This window comes from Oryctolagus cuniculus, chromosome 3 (genome assembly GCF_051225735.1).
Source record: "Oryctolagus cuniculus isolate XC-2025 breed Fujian yellow rabbit chromosome 3, ASM5122573v1, whole genome shotgun sequence".
Classification (NCBI taxonomy): Eukaryota; Metazoa; Chordata; class Mammalia; order Lagomorpha; family Leporidae; genus Oryctolagus; species Oryctolagus cuniculus.
The window spans coordinates 156,469,471-156,494,444 of NC_142869.1; the positions used below are offsets into that span (position 1 = coordinate 156,469,471).

Genomic DNA, 24,974 nt, shown 5'->3' on the forward strand with positions numbered 1-24,974 from the left:
GCACCCTGCCACCCATGTGGGAGATCCACTGGCATTCCAGCCTCCTGGTTTGGCCTGGCCCAGCCCTAGAAATTGTGGCTGGGAAGTGAAGCAGCAGATGAAAGATCTACCCCTCATTCCCTTCTCTGTCACTCTGCCTTTCAAATACATGAAAAATTTTAAAATCTTTAAAAGAAAAACAAGTGCAAACCATGTTAAAAGCACTCTCCCAGTGGAGTAAAAATACATATGTATACACTGTTGCATAAATATACTTTCTTTCACATGCTTAGCAAATCTCTGACACATTCCTAGAAATATTACCAGTCATTAACTCTGAATCAAGGAATAGGACAGCTCCAAAGACAGAGACCTCCTTGGGGGCGTGCACTTTTGTAGAATTACAAATTTTTGTGAGATCTATATATTCATTTTCAATTTAAAATCTAGATAATTTTTTGAAGATTTATTTTTATTTATTTGAAAGACAGAGAGAGGTAGAGACAGAGAGAGAGGTCTTCCATCCGCTGGTTCACTCCCCAGATGGCCGCAATGGCTGAAGCTGTGCCAATCCGAAGCCAGGAGCTTCTTCCAGGTCTCCCACATGGGTGCAGGGGCCCAAGGATTTGGGCCATCTTGTACTGCTTTCCCAGGCGATAGCAGAGAGCTGGCTTGGAAGAGGAGCAGCCGAGAATAGAACCAGCACCCATATGTGATGCCAGCATTTCAGGCCAAGGCTTTAACCTGCTGCGCCACATCCTCGGCCCAAAATATAGATAATTTTAACATTTTTCCTTTAAGAGCATTTCCCAGGCTTGAGGCGATTTATCTTGGTTGTTTAGAAAGGGGGGAGGGGGGAAGAGGGAGCATGGGAATCTTTGAGGGCTAAGAAATGTATTAACTAGATATACATCATACAAATAGTCACCAAAGAAGTACTTTGCAGGAAGTAACATCTAGACTCCCTCTGACAAAAAGACGTGCAACATCAGATCTACCATAGAACAGAATACCAAAATCTGGCTAATCAGCCAGTTTGCTCAGTAAGACCATTTTGGCAATCTTACTGTTCCTGCAAACAATTGGACTACCCTAAATTCTCTAAATTGAAGACACATCATCCGTATGAAAACTGCTTTAAAACTTAAAAATAATTTTGCAAAATTCCATACATAGACTTACTTTGTTCTTCATTTCAAAAAATAGTGGGTGCCAGTGTTGTGATGTAGTACGTTTAAGCTGTTGCCTGTGACACCCACATCCCATTTGAGTACCAGGCCATTGCAAGCATTTGGGGAATGAACCAGTGGATGGGAGTTCTCTCTCTCTCTCTCTCTCTCTCTCTCTCTCTTTCAAATAAATAAAATACTTTTAAAAACAAAGATTGAGAGAAATTGGATGAGCATTTCACAGTCGTGTGAACTGCGCCAGTAGACATAGCACATAAATTCAGGGATCTACTTTGACTAATTTAACAGGATAAATGCAGAATTAAAATTTTATATTAAAAGATTTAGCTACAGCTTAATAGTGGTTATTTATGTGTGTGTGTGTTTTGTTTTTGTTTTTTTTTTGTTTTTGTTTTTGTTTTTGTTTTTTTTTTGAGAGAGAGAGAAACAGAAAGACATATGGGAGAAGGGCACATTTGGAGATAGGAACTAAATCCAGGTCTCCCATGTGAAATAGGAACTCAGTACTGGAGAAAGCATCCCAGGTAGTACTGGAGCCATCACTACTGCTCCCATGGGCTGCACTGGCAGGAAGCAGACCCAGAAGGAAAAAAGAAAACAAGGAGGGGTGGGGGAGGAAGGAAGGAAAGCTGGCAGGCCTACACCTGGTTTCTGGAACTTAGTTACTTGTTTTCCAAAGGACATTAGCTTAAGAGAAAAGGAGGTGTAGCTGATTTGCTAGGCTACATTCTTTTTCAGTTCATTATGTTTTCTCTTGACACAATTAAAAGAAACAATAACAAAGTAACTTAATCATACTGTAAAGATTCACTTTAATTATTCCTAAATGCATTACCCAAATTTATGTAGTCAACTGTAGCTATCCTTATTATTATCAGGTAGTCATCTTGATAAATATTAGCTAATGAAAAGTGCTCAAAAAGGAAAAGAGGGGTCGTTTTTATTAATTCTATGTGAAAACCTGAATTACTTTAAGAAATATGTATGCTGACATTAGGATCATCCAGAGTGCACCCACTCCTAAGCATTAACAGGATACTTATTTTTCTTCTCCTGTAGAAAGCTAGACTGGCCAGAATCCGGGCAGCCAAAAGTGGAAGTGCGAACGCCTACATGCAGAGCAAACGCAACGGTTTACTCAGCAATCAGCTGCAGGTACAGCCAAGCACTGCACTTGTTTCTAATGTTCCATTTACTGGTGTAATATCGATTGAGTTCTACCTAGCCGTATCATTTTATTGTGGGTAATTATGAAAATGGCTCCTGAAACAACGCAAGTGTCATTTCGTTTTAGCTTCTCCCCGTACATTTCAGTTGGCCGTAGGTTAGACGCTGTGCTATGAACTATTGCCAATGACTCATGATGCCTGATCGTGATTGGACAGTGTTTTTGCACATCTCATGTTACATGGCAGGGGTAAAAGATGTGCAATAATTCAAAGGCTGAATTCTTCTTTGTTACAAAATAACTTAAGTTTCTTAAAGTTCATTTGGGTGAGGAGGAGTTGAGGGAGTGACAGGATGGCTTATTTTCCTTCTAAGTGAAGGGGGGACACCATTCAGTGTTATGAGGGCCACATGGTACGTGTATAAATGAGAAACTTTACATTTACTTCAAAACTTTCCTTTCATATTAAGGGTTCCAGTCATATTTTTCTCCCCACAAAATAGCTGCTGTGTAAATGAGCATGATAGTGGTTTTATGATGATGCAGTTACTAGGTTAAGTTTTTTATGCAAAAATAATCATTCTGAGGTTTACAAAGATAGTTGGTCATTGAATCGGTAAGAGAGATTTCAATGTTCAATTCAGGAAGACACTTCTGAAGGATAAGACTGCTAATTTGATGAAAATGTAAATGCTGATCATCCAAGTTAGAAGCAACTGTACATTTGTTCCTATTTAGTTAAAAAAAAAAATCCTGACATTTAATCTCGGAAAATAGGTCAGATCTCTCTGTGGAAAATGTAGCTGAGGTTCTCATTGTTTGCAAATAAAATAGAAAGCCATTCTGTCTTCTCTGTGTCCACAGTCCTCGGAGGAGGAGCCAGCCTTTGTTAGCAAGTCCGGCTCCAGCTTTGAAACCCAGCACCACCACCTGCTTCACTGCCTGGAGAAAACCACGGTAAGGAGACAGCACGACTGCCTGCCTCTGCCTGCAGCAGTACTTCCATGTGCTTCTGTGCATACTAATGCTTCCAAGCATGATTTCACTGTCTGTGTTACAGGGAAGCACGCTAACACACACACACACACACACACACACAAACAGCATTTGAAATCACTTTGAAAGACTATGGTCATGTTTCAACATGGTAGATATTTTAGAGATTTAGTTAGGATGTTTTATTCTCAGTCGTTACCTAAAGTCTAGTCTACATTATCAGTTAAATGAAGATGGAACTTGTCTTTCAATAGCAAATCTATAAAATGCCATTTTCCTTGATTCTTAAAATGCTGGTAAATCAGTAAAAAAGGAAATTCAAGTGTTGCTGACATCGGATAAAGAGAATATGAATAATGCTAAAAAATAGAACACCAGAATGTAGGCATTACTTTCATAAGTGTAATGAATAAGAATAGATAATAAACACCATACATCCTCATAAGAAGATGACACATTTAATTACTTATGTGCCCCTAAGTGTGAAGGGATCTGCATCTCTCCACTTCCAAACACTAAGTTAGACCTTCGCCATAGCAAAGGGACCCAATCTCTGGCTATCTTGTCAGGGTCACAATCTGTGACCACACAGCAGAACAAAACTTTCACAATCAAGTCAGTTCACACACTCCCTGACATGCAATGATTTGTACTCTCAATTCCAGTGCAGTACTCATCTGTTTATTCTTTTACCTAATAGTCACTCAAGAAATATGTATTCCTTCCTTGCTATGCACCTAACAATGAGCCAGGTCCAAGACACACCATGAATCAAGTGTGGCCCCCGTGACCACATAGCTTCTGTTTATGGGGCAAAATACAGAGCCTGTTACTGGAGGAGGACAAAGTCCTGGAAGCCACAGTGGGGTGGGACACATGGCTGTGAGGTGACAAGCTCAGACAGACTTCCTGAAGGAACTTGAGGCCTACAGACTTACCAGGAGTTCAGTAAGCAAATAAATGAAGGCACTAATGTGCTGTTGTGTATCTGAAGAGGGGCAAGTATGTGCCTATGAGGAAATGCAAGAACTTGAGGTTGGCCAGAAGGAGAAAGTGTAGTTGGCGTAAGAGGTGGTAGAGAGAAAAGCAGAGGCCAGATAATGCTGGGCTGTGGAGGCAAGGGAACAATGTTCATCTATATCTGATGATAAGAGAAAAACTCTTTATGCATTCTAAGTCACAATTACAATTGTGTTTTTAAATAAAAATGTAGACAAGGCTATAATGCATTAGAATAACTCTCTGAAAGTTAATGACAAGATGCATTATCCTTGTCTTTTTCCTCTCATTTTATTTTCCCTTTTTCTCTATTTTACCATTTAGGGCTTTCCTTGTAATAAAAAAATAACAACATGACTTAATTTAGTTTAAATCGAGTGATCCACAAGGTGGATGGTAGCCAATAATAAAATACTTCTTCACTTCCAATCACTAATGAGATAAATTACAATCTCACGCATTGTAATTTTGACTATGTGTTTGAAATGTGCTTTGGAAGAGGAGAAAACAGGTCATGAATGTTTTCTGTACTGTATTTTCTCTTTAATATTTAATGTGAAATTCAGTCTTATCATATCCTCTGGACTTTAAACAAACAGTAGAATGTTAAATTCCATGTATTTCAAAATGCTTGCCTCAGCAAACAAATGGCAAAGTGAATAACTTAAAATCTATTTCTTGTTAGCCAGCAAACATATTCAACTGCTGTAGTATTTTAGAATGAGAGATAGCTAAGTGGAATCCAGTGAGTGCAAAAGCTTCCATCAAAAGACTATTAACCCCACACAAGTAAGAGATAGTAATTGAGGATGCTCTGTAATACTTGATAAAAAAGTTTTCCCTCAGATCTCTGAGATAAAATTCTTGCATAGACATTTTATTAAACATCTTAAAAGCCAAATGAATATTGTGTTCCTATAAAATACAAAAGGTGAAATGATGCCCAGGACCACTCGCTTCTGGGCTGGTAGTGAGGAAGAAAGAAGCAGAGAAACCCTGGCCCCGGCAGTGTCATGACTAGAGTCAGTGATATGTTGCAGCATTGAGAAAGGAGGCGACACGGGCCGGCACCGCGGCTCACTAGGCTAATCCTCCGCCTTGCGGCGCCGGCACACCAGGTTCTAGTCCCGGTCGGGGCGCCGGATTCTGTCCCGGTTGCCCCTCTTCCAGGCCAGCCCTCTGCTGTGGCCAGGGAGTGCAGTGGAGGATGGCCCAGGTGCTTGGGCCCTGCACCCCATGGGAGACCAGGAAAAGCACCTGGCTCCTGCCATCAGATCAGCGCGGTGCGCCAGCCGCAGCGCACCGGCCGCGGCGGCCATTGGAGGGTGAACCAACAGCAAAGGAAGACCTTTCTCTCTGTCTCTCTCTCTCACTGTCCACTCTGCCTGTCAAAAAATAAATAAATAAATAAATAAATAAATAAATAAATAAAAAAGAGAAAGGAGGCGACAGAAATTCAGTGCTACCTTTGAGACAGACACAAGGACACACTTGGCAGATAAATGTATTGCATTCAGTGCTAAGTCTCATTTTTCTATAACTGAGCATTTTTGAAGAGCATATAAGCATCTTTTGCTAATGAAAAAATGTTTTCAATCCCACATGGAATATTTGTTAATATAAGAGATCTTCAAAAAGTTTGTGGAAAATAAATATTATGAAAATAAACTAGGCATGGATTTCCAAAAGCTTTAGCAAGAAAATGAATCTTTTAATTTTTTATCTTAATTCCATTTTCCATGAACTTGGTAAGGTCCTTTCATATATAACAGACAATCAAACTAACTTGGGACATATTATTAAGATATTCTTATTTCCATAACTTCAATCTGCCTACAAATGTGAGCTTCACAAAATTGTGATAGTCTATATATGTATATGTCAAATCTCTAGGTCCAGCTAGAATGATTTTGTTTCCACACAAATGCCAATAGAAGTGGTTTGGATATTCTAATCATGAAAATGGTGCTCCTGGTTGAATCCATTCTAACTATCCATGGGCATATTTAAGTTTTTAAAATAAAGCTATGTGTTTCCTTTTTTAAGTTAAAAAAAGGTGTTTCTCTTTCTTTACCTTTTCTTATCACTGTTAAACAGAATCATGAGTTTGTGGATGAACAAGTCTTTGAAGAAAGCTGCATGGAAGTCGCAACTGTTAATCGGCCTTCAAGTCACAGCCCCTCTCTCTCTTCACAACAAGGAGTCACCAGCACTTGCTGTTCACGACGACACAAAAAAACGTTCCGCATTCCCAATGCCAACGTATCAGGAAGCCAACGAGGCAGTGTGCAAGAACTCAGTACCATTCAGATCAGATGTGTGGAGAGAACACCGCTATCTAACAGGTACCCGAGGTTAATCTGTGCTGTGTACACACAGCTATACTGGTTCATAAGTCACCTTCTGCAGTGACGTTTTACCTGTGTAGCATCTAAGTCTTTGCTCCTAGGAATAGAGACAAAACTGATACTGAAACAGGTAGGAAAATAAGTCTACTGGTATACCCCAAAGTGATCAAATGAGCAGTTGTATCAGTTTTAAGAGTAGGAAGAAGGGGGCAGGCATTATGAGACAGCAGGTTACGCCACACTCTTGGGTTCACTCTTGGTACACTCTTGGGTACACCTGCATCCCCTAATGTCATGCCTCCATTTCCAATCCAGCTCCATGCTCATGCTCCTGGAATGCAGTAGATGGTGGCCCAAGTACTTGGGTCCCTGATATCCACATAGGAGTCCAGAAATTCTTTCAGGTCTCCTAACTTCAGGCTGGCCCAGCTCTAGCTGTTGAGGGCATTTGGATGTAAATCGACAGATGAATGAACTCTCTCACTCTCTTGCTCTCAAAAGATTAATAAGTAAATACTGCAAAGAAGAGTGAAAAGAAGAGAAGGTTGATCTGGTACATACAAATATGTGGTATCACTTCAAGTCCACTTTTTCTTTTATTTGAACAAGGACTTCTATACTCAGAAGCTCATCCTGTAAATGCAAATAGCCTGAAACTATAAACAACACTGCTAAAAGAGAAAGTGTAATTAACATCAATATGACTGAAGGTCATTCAATAGCACCTAAAAATATGTCAACACAGTCAACAAAATGGTGAAAATTAAAACTATGCCTATACAAATTTCCTTTATACACATACAGTATTGACCATAAAGTTACTTCTGGCCATGGACATAAAGGTCAATTCAATTAAAAATAAGTAAAATACAAAAATTTTTTCATCTTGGATTAGTTATGGGCAATTTTAGTGAAATATTTATACAGATATCTTCTCTTTGTTTTTCTGTGTTCACTATTTGTTTTCACTACAAACACACATATGTAATAAAAAGTAGTACATTTAAACTGTAGATCATTTAAAAAGTCAGTTTCATCCAAAATAATTTTGAGTTGCTCTTTAGAGTAACATATTTTTAGATTAATAATCCATAAATTTTCATTATTTGTTGGTATTCAATAGTATTTGCTGAAAACCTGGATGAAAGGCTGAATTCAGGCTGTGTTTATTTATATAAATTGGATGACCCTGGGATCCAATGTTAATATTTGGAGTAACAAAAGTATCTCTTTAACATACTTCACCTCTGCATTGTTTCATATCTAATACATAACAAAGCAGTAAAAGGAGAAATGTTTAGGAAGAAAACCTTAGGACATGAATATGTAAATTGCTTTTCTTACACTCTTACACTCTTTTATCACAGAGAGTATAAAGTTCATGTAAGAATAGCACTTGGGAAAACCTTGGAGTATTTTTTTAAGGAAATTTATTTTATTTGAAAGTTGGGATCACAGAGACATAAGAGATGTCTTCCATCCACTGGCTCTCTTCCCAAAAGGTTGCAACAGCCAGGGCTCAGCCAAGCCAAAACCAGGAGCTGGGAACTCCATCCAGGAGTGGCATAGCCATCATCTGCTGCTTCCCAAAATCATTAGTGGGAAGCTAGATTGGAAACAGAGTTGTCAGGACTAGAACTGGCACTCTGATATGGAATCTGAGCATCCCACTGCGCCAGGATGCCTGGCCCAAACTTAAAGTGTTTGATTAAAAAAGCTTTTTTGAGGATTTTTAACAGATAGTCATGATGGAGGTGAAAACTTTGAGGGCATTATACAAGGGTTCTCTGAAAAGTTCATGGAAATGCTTATTAAAAACTAGGTATGGATTCCAAAATTTTTATACCAAAATAATTCCACTTTCCCATGAACTTTTTATAGTACCTCAGATACCCTAAAATGATGTAATAAGAATATTCTGTGCTCAAGAAATCCAAATAATAGGACATTTTCATAATGGTTTCTCAAAACCTTCAGAGTTCCTATCTTTTTTAAAAAAATGTAAAGTTTACCTTATTACTTTTTTTTAAGATTTATTTATTTATTTGGAAGTCAGAGTTACACAGACAGAGGAGAGCAGAGAGAGAGGTCTTTCATCTGATGGTTCACTCCCCAATTGGCTGCAATGGCTGGAACTGCGTTGATCTGAAGCCAGGAGCCAGGAGCTACTTCTGGGTCTCCCATGCAGGTGCAGAGGCCCAAGGACTTGGGCCATCTTCCACTGCTTTCCCAGGCCATAGCAGAGAGTTGGATCGGAATTGGAGTAGCCAGGTCTTGAACCGATGCCAGTGTGGGATGCCAGCACTTCAGGCCAGGGCGTTAACCCAGTGCGCCACAGCACCAGCCCCAGAGTTCCTATCTTAAATTATTTTAATTTGTTCAACTGATGATATCCAAATCTTTCCTGATCTTCTCTCTTGTATTTTAATAGAATACACTTTGTTTGAGAAACAGTTGATTGAACCAAACTGAGTTGGCTTTAGAAATTTATTTAATGGTATGAACTAATATTCATGTCAATACATATTAAGAGTTGAAATTTCAGGGTTTTTTTAATTATGGCCATTTTTCTTACACATTTAAAATGTTATTTATAATAATTAGAATATGCATTGCTCAATTGTATGAAAACAAATTTAAATAAGCAACTGATTTCATTAAATCGGTATTTTTCTCATCAGCCGATCCAGTTTAAACGCCAAAATGGAAGAGTGTGTTAAACTAAACTGTGAACAACCATATGTGACCACAGCAATAATAAGCATCCCAACACCTCCAGTGACGACACCAGAGGGAGATGACAGGCCAGAATCTCCTGAGTACTCAGGAGGGAATATTGTCAGAGTGTCTGCTTTGTAAGACAGTTGGGAGCAGTCCAAGAGAATTTGAGCCCTGGCTGTGGAAAGAATCTCAATGTAGAAGAAAGAAGAAATAATAAACCATTTGCAGATTAAGACAGCAATGGAAGAAGGTTGGAGTGAAACAAAAACAAAGCTTCCAACCTTGAGGCTGTGAATAAAACCACCAAATGGCATTTCCAGACAGAGTTTGACCTGTTAGAGGAATATTCTGTGACCCTTTGACTTTGCGAATGAGCACAATGAAATGCCGCCTATTGATGCTTCTTATGATCAGAACTCTTTTTTAATAAAATAAATCTTTGGACCTAATGTTCCAGTTGAATGCAAAACAAAAAAATATGGAGAACATTTTGATAAAAATTTTTCCTGTTAAAACCATGAACATTGGCAATGATGAAGATTATTCCATCTTAAAAAAAAAAAACTCATACAACACATTTGTATTGACTGAAAGAACCATCATAATGCATGCTAGAATTCTTTGGAGCAGTGATCTCAGTTTCCTTATGTTGTCTTCAGAATAGGCATGATAAACTATAATTGTAGAAAGGGGGAATTCCTGTGCACTTACAAGCTGATTGTTCATGTTCCATGGTGGGCTGTAAACTCCTTTTAGAACTTCAGTGTTTCTCATGGGGATGCTCATTAGTAAATCTAAAGTGTTCAGATAGTTCAGTATTAATTATCAGTTAACCTTGCTCCTAGATACTGTTACAACTGCAATAATTCATTGTATACCTGTTGTATCAGGAATCAGGATTTTTTTTGTTGTTGTACTTTCCGGAATCTTCATAGATACAGTAAAAGCCACATTCATAGAACAAGTTCTAGTGTGGCCAGTTTTAAGGTAACTTTTTAATCCCAAACTATTGTGCCATATGTTTCTTGGTAATATTCTTTAGTCCACTGTATTCCTGTGACATAGTGCATTATCTGTTCCTGTATTTCTGTAGCACCTTCTACTGGGTTCACCATCATCAACTGGACTAATGTTAACCATAGTTCAAATGGCTTTCCTCCTTTTGTATCCCCCAGCGAATTATCTTGTATGGAGACTGTCATTAATCCCCTTGTCAAAAACTAGAGAAAAGGAGTTGACATTTATGAATTATCACTAATGTCTTTGCTGTTTATGGAAAAGCCCTGATACTGGATATATCACTATGTTTTCATGAAAAGAGTTGACTGGGACTGATTTCATAGAATCAATGATCTCAGAATCTTACTTGATATATTATTTATTTTGCTTTAGATCTTGAATATGTTTTGAGAATAACTAATGTGATTTGGAATGCAGAGAAACTGGAGTGTTTTATGTAGCAATATTTGATGAAAGAAAGCTTTCTATGACATTCAGGAAGGCAGCACAAATTTATCTTAGAAAAGTTCCTGTATATTGCAAGGTGCAATTGTGTCCACCAAATCATAACAGGAGTTTGATGATACAAAGTTGATCTCTATGTACATCTAAGTGAAAAGTCTGTATACTTTTTCACCCTTGAAATATATCAGCAGACATGTCTTCATGTGACAGTGTAAAAAACTTTTACGTCAAATGAAGTTTTGTTCATTCCAAGCCACCACTATAAGAAATAAAGCTTAGCTTCTGTACATGGAAAAAGTTAATAATTATCCCTTTATTATAGATTTTAAATACTTAACATAATTTATCATAAAAATGAATTAATCCAAGTTTCAAGTAAAGCCAGATATTCTTGCTTCCCATGTCTAGAATAGCTTCTAGAACAGTGCTGTGCACACAGTAGATCTTAATCAATATTTGCTGAGTGAAAGTAAGATAAACTCAACTGTCTCTTGGGAAGAACTGGCTTTATTCCTAGTATGACTTTTTAAAATTACTAATCTTCCAGCAGTGTGAATATTAACAATTACATTAACACCTGCCTTATGTCACTTTATGCTTGTAGAGCAAATGTATAGTGAAACATCTTTGATGGCATTTATTGAAAACCTTTTTAAAAAGTAGACTAAGGAAACCACAATCAGGAATACTTTACGTCTTTTGATTCCCAATGAGATGTTCTGTTACAATGTTCTTAATATTGCATAAAAGAAAATGCAGTTAGATTATTTCTTTTGGCAATTCTGCCTCCTCTTCTGATTTATCATTTATCAAAAACTTAATTTTTTTAAGAATTTTGAAAAAGAAAATCCTTTTTGATGTTTTAGGTGATTTAAAATATACTGTATTGGTGGTGAATGACTTTTGATGACTGTGTTAAGTGCATCTGTATTGTAAGTGAAACGTAATTATTTCTGTGTACCATATGGAGTAACTAAGGTCATTGTTTTTGACAATTTTGTTTGAAGTTCATATATCTTATTTCAAAAGATAGCATAATATCTGCATTATGCTGGAAAAAAATAGACCTTTGGAGAATACTTAAATAAAACATGTGCATGCTTAAACAGGACAATGTAGTCAAATGTTGCCCTTTTTTCCTAGATTTCATTTTTTTCTAAAAATCTAAGATGTGTCGCCCTCAGAGTATTCACGTGAGAGAATGCTGGGGCACAAGCAAACCCAGATACAAACAACTGACGCAATTCTTCAAACCATTCTAAAGAGGTGGAGGCAGCAGCTTTCTACCAACAATGGGAATTTGGGCAAAGATTTCAACAGAACAGTTAATGTCATTTAAGTCAATCCTTGAACATCACCTATGTTTTAACCACCACAACTTGGAATAAGCAAAGAGGAGCTTTGAAGTATAGCATTAGTTGGAACTCAATTAAATTAACCAAAAGGTCTTTTTCTATGTAGAAACATTTATTTGTTTAGCTGTAGGTGTGTGTATGCATATAGAGAGATGGTAGATATAGATATCCATCCACATATACAAAGAGTTTTATTCATTTTAATATGCACACTGATGTTTTTCTATTCAGTATTTTAAAGAGGATACACAGCAAGAAAATATTAAGAGTATATTACAGGCCGGTGCCATGGCTCACTAGGCTAATCCTCCGCCTTGCGGCGCCGGCACACCGGGTTCTAGTCCCGGTGGGGGCGCTGGATTCTGTCCCGGTTGCCCCTCTTCCAGGCCAGCTCTCTGCTGTGGCCAGGGAGTGCAGTGGAGGATGGCCCAAGTGCTTGGGCCCTGCACCCCATGGGAGACCAGGAGAAGTACCTGGCTCCTGCCATCGGATCAGCGCAGCGCGCCGGCCGTGGCGGCCATTGGAGGGTGAACCAACGGCAAAGGAAGACCTTTCTCTCTGTCTCTCTCTCACTGTCCACTCTGCCTGTCAGAAAAAAAAAAAAAAAAAAAAAAAAAAAAAAGAGTATATTACAAGAAAGCAAAGGACAAAGTAAATCATTTACTTCTGACACTAATTTTCCTACTAATTTATACCATCCTAGGATCGTCACAGTAGATAGACTATATTTCCTTGCTAATTCCTTTCCTTTATAACATTGATTTATTGAGGCATCAATTCTGAATTTAAAAAGGTTCAACACACCACTCTCTTCCTTCAGCTTTGTCATACATTAGCTTGAAAGTTCCCTCTGGAGAATTATATCAATGACTGGTAGCAACATTGTTCAAAAGAATAAAAAAAGGCTCTTGATATCAAATAGATGACTCCTCAGAGTTTCATAAGAAAGGCATCTCTTATTCCCTAGACTGTCATGAAGGTGTTTGTTTATTAACTTGCAGGTAAAAGGATTGTTACTGCTCCACACTCTAAAACTTCAGCAGGATTTTCAACACAGTTTTGTAGCAAACCATATTTTTTTTAAATGAGGCTTTACCTTTTTTCTGCGTTGTTATGTTAGAATACTAAAATATTCTCTAAGGAGTTTTTATGTCTAAGAAATTGTTATTATTGAATCACAAGTCTGCTTAAGATAATTATAAAATATATTCATTGCAAAAGTTTGAGTTGAAAATACTATCTGATTAGTATCATAACTTTTTATCCTTTGCTTTTTGCCACCTACCTTATATAATCCCTTCTTGCCCTTCAAGCAGTAATTATTCTAGAATTCTCCTCCCTTCCCTAATAAATATTTATCTGGGTCTTCCATGGAAATTTCTTAGGTAACTACTATTCATTCCACATATAACACAAGTTACTGAGTGTATATGATAAGCCAGACATTGTAACGCATTCTGGAGAAGTAGGGATTAAGAAACCAGATCAAATCCTCCTTAAGGAATCGTGAAAATAGCTCTAAGGACTCTCTGCGTTACACTGTTCCTCATCATCTTGCACTACAAGTTGTCTCCTTTCTGCGATATTGATAGTCACTCTTCTGCTTCAGTCACCTGAAGACCGCTCTTCACCAGAAGCTACATATTCTTCTATAAGCACTGGTTCTCTTTCGTGGAGGTTGAGAGAGACAGGGCAGGGGAATACTTACTAGCTTCAAGTGAAAACAGCAAAGTGTTAAATAAAAAAAATCTAAAAACGAGGCAGAGCTTTGTGTTTATGGTTTGATTATGGTTAAAAAAAATAAAAGAACCTTTCTCCAAGTATCCATTGTGCTTTCCCTAGTTTCAGGGAATGTGAAGAAAACTACTAAATTAGATTTGCAGGGGAACTAACACATAAAGATGCTTCCAATACCAATGCAATAACTCAAACTGGCTCATCGTATTACTCCTACTGAAATATTTCAGAGAATGCGTAACAGAGCAGTGCATGCAGAAGCAAAGTGTCTGATCAGAGACAATCATCAAAAAGTGGGCTGGGTGGTCCATGTCAATTCAAAAGCAAGGGAATGACTGAAGAATGGATGGATACCCAATATGTGGAGATTGGGAAGATCCCTAGGAGACAAAACTGGGGAGTTGACAACAGCTACAAGGTGGCAGAAAGGCATTTGGTGGCTTTTATTCTGACAATCCAGCATTTTTGGGTTTGTTTAACATCAACTTAATTCCTATGTTAGAGCTACAAATTGCAACACTGAAAGGTATCTTATTATCAATTTCTAATAGTCATACACTACTGACACAGTTCTCCAAGACTATATTCTAAAATAATAGAGTAAGAAAGTGGCACGGAGAAATGTGAAAGGGAGTTGGAAAAGCCAAGGTTGAATGGACCTTGAATTGGGTAGATGAATCTGTTAAATTTCCCAATCAGAGACACCTCTTGGACACACATAAGATTTTATATCAGAGGATATAAAAACTGTAAAAGTACAATTGTCTCATATATCCCAATTTTACAAAGGAGTCAATCTGGACATGCGTTATTTTTAACCCAGCCAACCTGGTAAGAAACTAATGTACAAGCCACGTAAGTAAAGTCCTAAGACACTCTTTTCAGGGTACAGTTTCTTTCTCCAATAAATTCACAGTACTAAATCATGAAGATTATAACAGTCATGAAAAGATTTTAAAAATACTAATGACTGCTAACTTCACTGGGTCTTAGATGTATGCCAAGTGCTTTGCTAATCACTTACATGTACCAATCCATTAGGCTGTTTCAGCCACATTTTCTGTTGAGAAATTTTAACACTGAAAATGATGAGTCTGGGTTTTCCTAATGTAGATAATATAAATATTTTCATTAAATAATATATTTGTGTGATTACTATGTAAAAATATTGCTGCTATTTCTTCTTTTATACTAAAACAAAAATTAAAGAACATAGAGAATGGGGCTGTGGAGGAAAGCCTGGTTGTATCAGAGCACTAATGGTTTCTGTGTCATTTTCAAAGACAATCAATCTTTCCATTTCCTTTGGTCCAGATTTTTTTCTTATCTTTAAACGTGTACTGTTAATAATTGCTTCCTGATTGACTACTAGTAAATTAAAATAAAATAGATTGTAGCTAGGAAACAAAATTGGTGTCCTAATTGACACAGTTTTTTCCCCCAACAACTCCATGTCAGTTCACAGGAACACTGAGTTAATTTTCCAGTAATAGAATTATGTTAGAGCATCTACCATCTCTCATGTACTCACCTTTTTGAATAAAATCAACCAGAATTTTCAAGGTTGCTGATCAGGGCCATAGTTATATCTTGCAGCATCTATTTAGCCCACAGTCCAAGTCATGGAAGCTGATAACAGAACAGAAATATTTTATAATTAATGTCAGTAACCATACTTCTCATCTTTCATTATCTTTCTTTCTAAATTCATATAGGCAAAAATTTCAGAATATGAAAGTAAAGTTTCTGTTGGCATTTATTACTACATACAAAATGAAGTACAGAGAGATCCAGACAGACAAAACAACTGCATACTTCAGTATTCCAAATAAATATGTCAAAATTTAAAATGCTTTTGATTTTTTCATCCTTACAAATAGTTCTTCAATTTTTCTGTAAAGGCATTGTTATTTTTGATTTGTTCCTAATAAAGTAGAAAGCTTCAATTGAGGAGTAAACACAGATATTTGATTTATGTAGGCCTGTACAAAATTTAATGTTCCTTTTAAAATGGTACTTTGGATGTAACTACTTGCCGTAAAACTTCTTTAGATTTCATCGTTTGCTTGTTTTATGTTCCAAAATAACACTAGCCTATTAATAATACCACTTTACCTTCCACTTCAATCTTTCTCTTCCTACTTCTCAAATGTTAAATGCACTATTCATTGTAAGCATTAATGTTGTCTCTAAAACTTCTTGAAAATTTAAGATGCAAACATGATTAAAAACACAGGTATGGGAAGCCAGTGTTATATATGGCTTACTTTTGTCAAATCCTGATAATAAATAACATTTGGTATAATTTATAATTTTATAAAATTATAAAAGTGTTATAACAAATCTCTAAATTGTCAGTTGAAAGGATGAAAGATCTGACTTCTGATTTCTTCTGACTATGAATACATAGCATGTAAATCATAATATTTGTAGAAAATCACACTATAAGACTTGGGAGACACAGAGTCTGGAAGACCAGAAGAATTCAATGTCATGTCAGTTTCTTTAACGCTCTTCCCTAGAATTCAGCTCACTGGCAAAGATTCTGAGATTTTAGCTATGTTTTGCTTTAACCATTTACTATTAGATATAGCTTTAAGAATTTTATTGGACCACCAAAACTTAATTCAAGGCATTTCCCCCAATATCTACATCCAAAAATTATAAAAAATATGTCAATCTAAATTTAAGCTTAAAGCTGAAATGATGATAACACAATTTAGGAGACAAAGATTAAGGCCATAAATCAAAAACTAAGGGTATAAATACCTCAGTTTCTTTGTGTATTTCTAATTCTAGTTAAATGTCTCTGTAACTAATGTTGACTACAGTCAAAATTTAAATGCAAATGAATTTTAGAATGACTTATTTCTAATTAGTTGCATTTCTCTTCTCCATTGCTTTTCATAACTGAGGGATAAATATATTCAAAGTCCAAAATGTATAATAAAAGCACAACACCAACAAATGATTTTTAATATGAGAAAGCAAAAAAAATAAAATAAAATAATGCTAACTTAAGCATCCAGCATAGTGCTCATAATAGAAACATGGAAAGTAATAAAATAGTATAAGTTCTTTGGAGATTTCTTATATGGATATTTCTATTTTTAATTATATGCTGCCATATAATTTATGGAGGTGTCATTTTACAACATATCTTCCATGTCTCATCTGAAACACAGGAAAGAAAAACATTCTAGGAAATGATGAGCCTATGTGTAAACACACACATATACACACAAGGCAGGCATGTGGAGTCTCATTATTTTATTACTTAACGAAAATTAAAATTTTTTTGAAGATTTATTTATTGGAAAGGCAGAGAGAGAGACTGATTGATTAATTCTATCTGCTGTTTCACTCCCCAAATGGCAACAGTCAGGCTGGGGCCAGGTTGCAGCCTGGAACCTGGAACTCCATCCCAGGGTCCCACAGAGCTGGCAATGGGCAGAAGTGGAGCAGCAGGGACTGGAACCAGTGTTCCTATAGGAAGCTGGCATGGCAGGTGATGGCTTAACCTGCTCTGTGGCAACAGTAGTCCCACAAAAATTGAATTTTAGTGAAATTTGAGAACAAGTTTTTTTTCTTGCTAGTAAGCATTGCACATTCTTGAGATTTTCTTTGTCAACTGTATAAAACTATAGACTTTTAAAGGAAGCTTCCTAAAAGGAACTGTCAAAAACAGCATTCTTAGAATTACCAAATGGCATTATTTTTTTTTCTAATGCTTAAGTCCTTTAGAATTCCTAATCCTACATAAGCTAATACATGGAAGAAAAAGAATACCAGTGATTTTGAACGCACATGTGAAAAAGAAAACCTCATTATATATTAGCCTGCAAATGTATTGAGAATCTGCGCTTTTTTTAGGTTGCTTTTTAAGTCAGCAACAGATATGTCTTCTTAACATTTAATCAATTCCTTAAGCAAATTTTCTTCAAATGTTAAGGTAAATATATCTGATGGTAGGGCTGTGAAAAGCAAACTATCCTTCTGTTTTAGCAAACTATCCTATCTGTTTTTATCCTTCTGAAATTCAAGAGCACACTAAGAATATCAAATTCTCATTTACGAAAGGTACCTTCTTATATCAGCGTTCTACCTGTTTGCCCCCTACCCCCACTTTTCAAGTGGTTATGCCACTTTCTTTGGGATTGGTAATTTGTAAGGACCATAGATGTATATGTATGCCAATGTCATCTAGTCCATGTCAGTCACTGTATGTGACACTCTGTAACAAACCAGGGTCACACCAAGAGGAAGGAAGCAAAAATCCTCTCCCATCAAGGAAATGCTAGGGGTATCCTGCATACTAAACAGTGTGAAATGTCTGTTAAGAATGTTGTTATATGTTCCCTTAACAGACAGCATAATACCTGCAGCTTCTAAAAACAATTTTTTTAACCAAATCACTCTGAAGTCTACTTCCCCTGTGACTAAATTAGCATACCAAAGGGGCATCCAAACTGTCAGGCTGGTAGCCATTCTCTGCTTTCATTTTCTTTCTGAGCACACTGTTCATTCAAGAGACTATGGTAAGTGCTGGGGATAGAACAGCAGAGGTTGACCTTGATGGTACTGCAGTCTACTTGCTGACCTTGACCCCAAACAGATAGAAATATACAACCTAAGAGTGAAATGCATTCTAGGGTCAAGAGAAATAAAGCGATGGTATGCAGATGCTTAATATAGTTATGAAGGAAAGCCCTCTGGGGGAAAAAAAGCACCCAAGAATTTTAAAGGAAGAATCAGCCAAGAACACCATTTTCAACCTAGGAAGTACACCTACCTTGTCCCTGAGAATGTGAAGAACAAATCCACTTCAGTAAAATTCGTGAGGTTTCATTTGTTTCCCTCCTAGAGCGGACACTTATTCATTAAGCAACCAACATGACCCATTCCCTTCATTTCAATTCTCAGCAACAACCATGCAATCTGGGAGTAGGATAATCATTTTCCAAGCAAGCAACTGAAATGCAAAAAAGTTCAGTAACTTTCCACTAAGGCCATGGTAAATGGTTAGGATGAGATTCAAACCCAAGTCTCACTGCAAAGTCCATGCTCATCTTCTCTAACATAGCCTTTCATTTTGTTAACAGTACAGTTAAATAGTATGGAAGCCACACAATTCTGGACTTCACTATTTAAAGAAAAAAAGTTTTAGGAATATCTTGTGATTTGCTTATATCTGTATTACAGCACTGGTTGTTTTTTCAGCACTGAAATGACCAGTAGGTATTTATTTTACATTCATTCAGTTTGTTAATTCAACAAATACTAAGTTCCTCAAATATGCAAGATGCTGTGCTAGATACTTGAGATCAAACAATTGACAAGACAGATATGACCCCTATTTTGGTTTGGTCATGGCTTGAGTGTGGCCCCTAGGGTTCCTGTGTTGAAATTTAATCCCTATTTTAAGGTATTGAGAGGGAAGAATCTTAATCAGACAAGGACGTTTAGGGTTGAGACCTTTGGGAAATAAATAAGATTACACAGGTCATCAGAATGGAGACTCTAAGATTGAATACTGTGGCTTTTAAGAAGAGAGGTCGATTCAAGATGGCTGAATAGGGAAAAGATGCACAGATACTGATTTTGACCATGGGAAGATAACAGAGGAAAGGTGGAGTGGCTGCATTCCCAGGAGAAAGTTGGAGAGAAGTTTGCAGGGGAAATTCTGTGGAAAGAGGAGAGATATTGTGGAACAGCAAGGACAGTGCAAGCATGCAACAGTGAGCGGAACACCACTGGCAACTCTCACAGCCAAGGGCTACAGGAGACATCAAATTGTTGGAGTGAGGTGAGAGGAGACTGCAGCAGTCTGGGTCACTGGTAATATCACCCAAGGGAGAATCTTGCAGACTACACTGATGTTGAGTCTGGCCTGGAGGGCTGGGCACCAGGGCAAGGTGGGGGTGAGAGGGGAGAGCAAGGCACCCAGCCAAAGTTATAAAGGGAGATCATATTTCTTTCTCCCCATCTGCCCAACAAGGGCACCCAGTGACTAGCAGAGAGGAAGCACCATCTCAATAACACAATAGAGGCTGAAGCGCCTCACATGTAATCACAACTAGGGGATTTTATCAGTGGGATAAATCTGCAGGCTCCACAATGTTGAGTCTGGCCTAGAGGGTTGGCAGGGGGTGGGATATCCACTTAGGACTATGAGGTACGCCCTCCCCCAAGTCCATCATAGGTACCCTGACTCAAACTGCCAAGGTGGAACACCAACAGGCAGCTGGCTCTGGGAATGCCTCTGCTCTCTCTGGACAGGGCAGGCTAAGAATGGATCCTCTGCTCCCTGTGACTGTGGGAGCTTTATGCACTATGACTGTGGGAATTCTGACTGCACAATAAGGTGTGGGGTGAAGCTGGGTCTCCAGGCAGTCACTGTATCTGCCTTCAGAGACTCAAAGAGTTCCCCGAGTGTCTGGGATGGGTCATTACAGAGGGTTCTACGGTCAAACTGAGGACCGTACAGATCCTTTATATGGTTCATGTGCCTGCATAGGTAGGGTATATAGCTACCATGGGCTAACCATGGGAATCGATCACCTTGGCAGAGAAGAGGTGAAGCTGTGACCACGCCAGCCAATGTGATCATACCTATCCCTACCCTGGACTCCTGTCACACCCTCAAACACTGACTGGAGCTCCCTGGCTCCACCCAGCATATGCCTTTGGATATCCATTGAAGGAGCAGACATTCCACTAAGCCACAGAAGCCTATTTCAAAGATAAAAGCCATCAGAAGAGAAAAACCAACAAGTATTTCCACAAATGCCTAAAAATAAATGCAGAAATACAACAAAGAACAAGGAAAACATTGACTCCCCAAAGAAACATAACACTTCAATATTTGAATGTGAAAATGAAAAGATTGAAGGAATACATGAAAAGTAATTCAAAAAAATAATCATAAGATTACTCAAAAACACAGAGAAGCAAGTATGTGAGGTAAAGAAATCCAGATAAGACATGAATGAAAAAATTTTTGCCAGGATAAATTAAAGAGAAATCATACCAAAATACTAGAAATAAGGAATTCAATGCTTCAAATAGAAAATACATGGAAGGCCTTAACAACAGACTTAGTGAGACAGAATAAAGCATATCTAAGCTAGAAGACAAATCGTTGGAAATATCACAGACAAAAAAATTAGAAAAATGTTTGAGATTTATGGGATACTAACAAATGACCAAACATACATGTCTCAGGAGTTCCTGAAAGTGTCAAAGAGAGAATGGATTAGAACTCCCATTCACTGAAATAATAGCAGAAAATTTCCCTAACTCAGATAAAAATAAGGACACCCAAGTACAGGAAGCACATAAAACTCCTAATAGACATGATTACAAAAGATCTTCATCATGACACATCATAGTCAAATTTTCAACAGTAAAATATGAAGAAAACATTTTAAATGTGCACTGGAACAATGACAGAATACCTTCAGAGTATCCCCAATTAGACTAACAGCCAATTTTTCATCAGAAACCCTACAGGATAGGAGAGAATGAAGAGACATAGTCTAAACCCTAAAAGTAAAAACTATCAACCCAGAATACTGAACTCATCAAAACTCTTACTTATAATTGAAGGTGAAATAAAGAGCTTCCAAGACAAACAGAAATTGAAAAGATTTTGTCACTACTCATCCAGCCTTACAAATGATACTTAAGGATGTGCTATACACAGAAACAGAACGATTCTCATCATTATGATATAAGGTGAAGGCAGGAAATCTCCTAGTAAAAGTAAAAAGGAAATCCAAAGCAAATAATAGGAATATTTATGGAAAAATTGCATACCAAGTCATTAATTATCAATAATAACCTTGAATGTAAATGGCCTAAATTCTCCAATTAAAAGATACAGACTATATGAACAGATTAAAAAAAATAAGACCTATCTACTTGCTGCCTACAAGAAACACACCTAACCAACCAAGATACACACATACTGAAAGTAAAAGGATGGAAAAGATATTCCATGCCAACAGAAAGCGAAAAGGGCAGGTGCAGCCATCCTAACATCAGACAAAATAGCTTTAACATAGAAACTGTTAAAGGAAACAAAAAAGGGCACTATGTAACAAGAATATGTAACTAGAATAATCTATATGTACCCAATGCTAAGGCTCCTGGCTATTTAAGAAAATGTTAATGGAGCTAAAGGGAGACATAGATGTTAATAAATAGTAATGGGAGACTTCACACTGGACTTTCACCAATGGACAGATCAACTAGATAAAAAAAAAATCAACAAGGAAACAACAGAGCCAACTACATTATGGATCAAATGGACCTAACTGATATCTACATCACATTTCATCCCACAGCCGCCAAATACACATTTTTCTCATCAGTGCAAGGAACTTTCTTTATGATAGACCATATGCTTAGCCAAAAATCAAGTCTCAGCAAATTCTAAAAAATTGAAATCATACCATGTAACTTTTCTAGCCACAACGGGATAAAGCCAGAAATTAACAATTTAAAAAACTCTAGAACATTTGCAAATACATGGAGACTGAACAACATACTCCTGAATGAACAGAGGGCCCTAGAAGAAATCAAAAGGAAAGCCAAAAAATTTCTTGGAAATGATGAAGATGACAAAACAACATATCAAAACTTATGGGATACAGCAAGAGCAGTGTTAAGAGAGAAGTTTATAGCAATAAGTGCCTACATCAAGAAATTGGAAAGGCATCAAATAAATGAGCTGTCAATGCATCTCAAGGAGCTAGAAAAATAAGAAACCAAACCCAAAATTAGGAGGGAAGAAATAATTAAAATTAGAGAAAAAACTAAATTAAGATCCAAAAAAAATGATACAAAAAGATCAGTGAAATAAAGAGCTGGTGGCCGACGCCGCGGCTCACTAGGCTAATCCTCCGCCTTGCGGCGCCAGCACACAGGGTTCTAGTCTCGGTCGGGGAACCGGATTCTGTCCCGGTTGCCTCTCTTCCAGGCCAGCTCTCTGCTGTGGCCAGGGAGTGCAGTGGAGGATGGCCCAAGTGCTTGGGCCCTGCACCCCATGGGAGACCAGGAAAAGCACCTGGCTCCTGCCATCGGATCAGCGCAGTACGCCGGCCACAGCACGCTGGCCGCAGCGGACATTGGAGGGTGAACCAACGGCAAAGGAAGACCTTTCTCTCTGTCTCTCTCTCACTGTCCACTCTGCCTGTCAAAAAAAAAAAAAAAAAAAAAAAAAAGCTGGTGTTTTGGGGAAAAAAAAAAAACAAAATTGATACATCATTGGCCCAACTAACCCCCCCCCAAAAAAAGAGAACCAAATTAACAAAATTAATAAAATCAAAGATGAAAAGGGAGATGTTAAAAATGGACATCATCAGGAATTACTACAAACAGCTATATGCCAACAAATTGGAAAATCTCGAAGAAATGAATAGATCTCTAGATACATACAGTCTAGCAAAATTGAGTCATGAAAACATAGAAAATCTATGTAGGCCAATAACAAATATGGAGATCGAATCAATAATAAAGATCCTCCCAACAAAGAAAAGCCCAGGACCAGATGGCCTCACTGCCGAAATCCACCAAACTTTTGAAGAAGTAATGCCAATTCTTGTCAAACTATTCCAAACAATTGAAAGGGAGAATTCTCTGAAACTCCTTCTCTGCGCCCAGCATCACCTTAATGCCCAAACTAGAAAGATATACAACAAAGAAACAGAACTACTGACCAATAGCTTTGATGAACATGGATATAAAAATCTTCAGCTAAATACTGGCTAATTGAATCCAATACACATCAGAAAGATCATTCACCTAAACCAAGTGGGACTTATCTCTGGTATGCAGAGATAGTTCAACATATACAAATCTATGAATGTATACATCATATTAATAAATTGAATAGAAAACATTTGATTACCTCAATAGATGCAGAGAAAGCATTTGATAAAATACAACAACCTTTCAGGATTAAAAAAAAAAAACTTTTAAGCAAATATGATAGAGAACATTCCTCAACACAATAAAGGCAATATATAAAACTCACAGCCAGCATCATATTGAATGGGGAAAAGTTGAAAGCATTTATAGATTCCAATAAGGATGCTCACTTTCACCATTGCTATGCAATATAGTCCTGAAAGTTTTAGTCAGAGCTACTAAGCAAGAAAAAGAAATCAAAGGAATACAAATTGGAAAGGAGGAAGTAGAATTATCCATGTTTGCAGATGACATAATCCTATATATAGAGGAACCAAAAGACTCCACTAAAAGACTACTGGGATTCATAAGAGTTTGGTAAAGTGGTAGGATATAAAATGAACACACAAAAATCAATAGCCTTTGTATACACAGACAATGCCATGACTGAGAAAGGAAAGATCTCTACAATGAAAATTATAAAATATTAAATAAGGAATAGAAGAATACACCAAAAAATGGAAAAATCTTCCATGTTCATGGATTAAAAGAATTAATATGATCCAAATGTCCATAGTACCCAAATCAATTTAGATTCAATGCATTCCTAATCAAAATACCAAGGACATTGTATTCATATGTAAGAAAATGTTGAAATTTTATATGGAAACACCAGAGACCCAGAATAGATGAAGCAGTCTTAAAAACAAAGCCATAGGCTTCACAATGCCAGATCTCAAGATATACTGTAGGACAATTACAATCAAAACAGCCTGGAACAAGGCACAAAAAGGGACGTGTAGACCAACAGAACAGAATAGAAACCCTAGAAATTAATCTAATCTTTGGCAAAGTAGTTCAAATTAATCCATGGACAAAGTACAGTGTCTTCAGCAAATGGTGTTGGGAAAATTTAATCTATGTATCCTGAAGTAGGAAAAAAGACTCCTGCCTTACACCGTATAAAAAAATCAACTCATGGTGGATCAAAGATCTAAATCTACTACCTGATACCATCAAATTACTAGAAGGAAACATTGGAGAAACCGTAAGACATTCACATAGGCAGAGACTTCTTGGAAAAGCACTCCAGAAGCACAGGCAA

General features: G+C 37.3%; 1 protein-coding gene and 1 long non-coding RNA gene across 5 annotated transcripts in view; one reads left to right on the forward strand and one right to left on the reverse strand.

Annotated features, from left to right (window-relative positions):
- KCND2 (potassium voltage-gated channel subfamily D member 2) overlaps nt 1–9,551 on the forward strand; it is a 524,650-nt gene extending 515,099 nt beyond the window's left edge. Inside the window, 4 exon segments of the mRNA NM_001082118.1 lie at nt 2,229–2,324; nt 3,202–3,294; nt 6,430–6,677; nt 9,362–9,551. Of these exon segments, the coding sequence (NP_001075587.1) occupies nt 2,229–2,324; nt 3,202–3,294; nt 6,430–6,677; nt 9,362–9,539 (615 nt within the window). The 3' untranslated portion in view covers nt 9,540–9,551.
- LOC149127565 (uncharacterized) overlaps nt 1–24,974 on the reverse strand; it is a 49,594-nt gene that overhangs the window by 12,232 nt on the left and 12,388 nt on the right. The window contains exons 2-4 of one of the 4 annotated variants that reach the window (XR_016231741.1): nt 18,750–18,929; nt 15,489–15,586; nt 12,387–12,801 (exon numbers count right to left, since the gene is read on the reverse strand). This is a non-coding gene — a long non-coding RNA (uncharacterized LOC149127565). Of the gene's footprint in view, nt 1–12,386; nt 12,806–15,488; nt 15,587–18,749; nt 18,930–24,974 lie in introns of those variants that run through there. The other 3 variants (XR_016231740.1, XR_016231742.1, XR_016231743.1) reach the window with 3 other exon arrangements.